Genomic DNA, 3,117 nt, shown 5'->3' on the forward strand with positions numbered 1-3,117 from the left:
AGACTGTGAGTGACTGGCAGCAATCACTCTGACCAAGGTTCTGTCACACCACCTGGTTTGGTTAGGGGACACCTGTGCCAAAGCATTTTCAATGCACACAAATAGATTATAGAATGCCTTGGGTTGGAAGGGACCTTGAAGATCAAGTTCCAACCCCCAAATCACGTAAGAACAATGGCAGGTTTTGCACAAGATGGCTTTTTGAGTTAATCAAGTTTAGGGCAGCCAGCCATGGGGTTTATTAACCTCTCAATCAAGCCCAGCACCTTGTGGGACAGGGTAAGCCAGAGCCTGGACACAGCAGTTGGTGGCTCAGGGAAGAGATAATTTGGGCCAGCATTTGGGGCAGCTGATGCTACATTCCAGACATCAAACACAGAGTGCAGCAGGCTGGTGACTGAACATCAGCCCCGGCGTGCAAGGCAAGCACCCACACAGCGAATGAAGCATTTTAAGGGCTCTGTACCTCTTTTGTGACCTTTAAATGTTACTACACAGCTGGAATCTTCTGCTGACCAGATCTTTAGCTGGGCATCCATTCCCCCACTCAGAACCACGAGGCCCGATGGGAAAAACCTGCAACAATTCACATCATACACATGGCCTTCCAAAAGTCTCTGGAAAAACAAAGAACTACGTGCTAGTTCCATTGTCATCGTCCTCGTGCCGAGCAGTTGTTGAGTTTTGACACTGGAAAACTTGGAAAAATTCTCACATGGGCAAAGGATTAAGCTCAAATCCTCTGGGTTTGCGTTGCTGGAATGGACTGGTCTGAATTTGGAGCAGTCAAAGAGGTGACTTTGGGCCTCCCTCTACCATTTGAGCAGCTAACTACATAGCAAAAGATACTACATTTGCTTCTAATTACAAGTTAAATGTCTTTATCCTCTGCCAAACAAGGAGCTGACAGGTCAAGCTCCACACGAAGGAGCTTTCTCCCTTTACTGGGAAGGCCACAAGCCAGGATGGAGGTAATCCAGCACCGAAAGCTTTTTGTCCTCCCCTCTTCTCTCCTTCATAAGAAATTCATAAGTGCTTTTACCATGCAGGATAGGGGCTGTCAGTGACCTGTTATTCCTAAGCACCTCTCTGAGCAACATCCCCCTTGGGAGAAGCCACCTTTTCCAATAGATTTGACTTAAAGCCTCCAAGATGCCCAATTTCAATTAGCTTCTCACTAAAAAGCCAGATTCTTCACAGGGTGTGAACAGCCTGACCCAAGTCATGGCCACAGGACTTCAGGAATGTCACAGACAACACAAAACATCCAAGCCAGATGCTCTTACTCTTATTTCTCCGTTCGCAGCCTGCCAGATTTTCATGGTCCCATCCGTGCTGGTAGACACACCAAGTCCTCCACCACTGGAAATATCAAGGCAGGTAATCTGCAGGAAGGTAAAAGCACCAAGAATTAGCTTTATATAATTCTGTATATAAGTATATCTGCTCAAGAGCCTAATTCTGTACAGGGGGAGACCTGCTAAGTATACTCTCTGCCTGTGACTCTGCAAGGCAAGGAGAAAAAGGAATGCTCAGGGAGAAGCCTGCACAAGCAGCAGTTGTATTCCAGGTTTATCCCAGGTGGAAGAGAAATCTGGACTTTTCTAGCAGGTCCTGTAAACAGATGAGAAATAAGAAAAGAGCTCATGATAACTGGCCCAAATCACAAGCCACCGTTTGAGATATTTATGAAGCCAAATTCGCAGCCTAAATTTGCTGAAACACTGAACCAAAACAAGTTCTTCATACAAGCTTGGGGCCCCTCAGAAGGAGGACACTGAGGGGCTGGCAGGAGGGGGCAGGAGTGGAGTCCCCATCCCCGGCGGTGTCCAAGGAAGGCCTGGACGTGGCACCCAGTGCTCTGGGCTGGTGACAAGGTGGGGATCAGCCACAGCTTGGACTCGATGGTCTCAGAGGTCTTTTCCAACATTAGGAATTCTGTGATTCTGTGAGTGGCATTTGCACTGCGTTTCTGAATTGCATTTGCAGGCTGCGGATGGGGAAAAAACGCTACAGTGGTAAAATCCATGGACAGGAATAAGAAGTGCAGATGCACCGTGAGAAAGAAGACCCTGTCCCGGCTCCAGCCAGGACACGGTTAAGTTTTCCAGCAGCAGGAGGGGCAGAGCCAGGAGCCGGATGTCCCCCGATCCCACCTCCCCGTGCGGCGGCGGGAAAAACTCCCTTCTTTCCGGCTTTCCTTCTATCCGGGCGGGTCCCCGCGGTCGCTCCCTGTCCCATTGCTGTTCCCTGTGAGTTGTTGGCGCCTCAACCCCCGATCGCTGCCTGTGGTGCCTCCGGTTCCCCTCTCCAGCCTCCCGCGGGGGAGCGCAGGGAGCGAGCGGCGCGGGCCGTGCCCGTGGGAACGCTGAATTCGGGAATACCATTCCCAAACCACCACCGGCGAATCCGGCGCCCATCGTGCGGCACCAAGGCTCGAGATCACAACAGCTCTGCCCACAGCCGGTTGGAAGCAAGTTTGAGCTGAGTGTTTGGTGTGTGAGGTACAGCCGCAGGGCACGATGTGGCTTAGTCTGCCCTTAGTGGAGTGCTGCCTATACAGGTTTATAATTCCCTGTGTGGTCCTGATAACGCACTTTCACAGTTTAGGGAGATGGTTCAAGATTTCTATGTACGTGGGTTATGTGGTATCAACTTGTGACGTGATATACTACCTCCAGGAGACCATTAATAATCGTTCCCAGTCTGGGGGGGGAACAGGAGACGATGATTTCCACAAGCCTTTCATCTCCTTTTACTCCTTCAAGCCTCTTATAGCAGCTTTTGAGGATTCTGGACTCCCTCTGAATACTAAGGAAGGCATATTCCTGTTGCCGTGTCTGATATATCTCCTCACTCTGGTCTACATCATCTTCAGAGTCACAAAAGAGATTATTAAGAAATTCTTTCAGAGGTCGGATGATGATGAGTGGCACGGAAGGTGGGAGAAAATCGGCCAGGTTTTGAAGGAGTATTCATCTCCAGTGGTTTGGAAGTTCACCCCTGAACAAATACAGGACCCTGTTAAAGTGGCAGAATATCTGAAAGAGAAGCGCTGTGGTGGTTCCAGGGAGGAGCAACTTACTGCACTGTGCTGGGCCCTGGCTACTCTTTATT

At 49.8% G+C, this 3,117-nt stretch overlaps 1 protein-coding gene across 1 annotated transcript in view; it reads right to left on the bottom strand.

Moving 5' to 3' along the window:
- PAAF1 (proteasomal ATPase associated factor 1) overlaps positions 1-3,117 on the bottom strand; it is an 11,368-nt gene that overhangs the window by 4,151 nt on the left and 4,100 nt on the right. The window contains exons 4-5 of the mRNA XM_017727080.1: positions 1,287-1,385; positions 467-617 (exon numbers count right to left, since the gene is read on the bottom strand). Of these exons, the coding sequence (XP_017582569.1) occupies positions 467-617; positions 1,287-1,385 (250 nt within the window). The remainder of the gene's footprint in view (positions 1-466; positions 618-1,286; positions 1,386-3,117) is intronic.

The sequence above is a fragment of the Corvus brachyrhynchos genome, unplaced genomic scaffold, assembly GCF_000691975.1.
Source record: "Corvus brachyrhynchos isolate BGI_N302 unplaced genomic scaffold, ASM69197v1 scaffold412, whole genome shotgun sequence".
NCBI lineage: Eukaryota > Metazoa > Chordata > Aves > Passeriformes > Corvidae > Corvus > Corvus brachyrhynchos.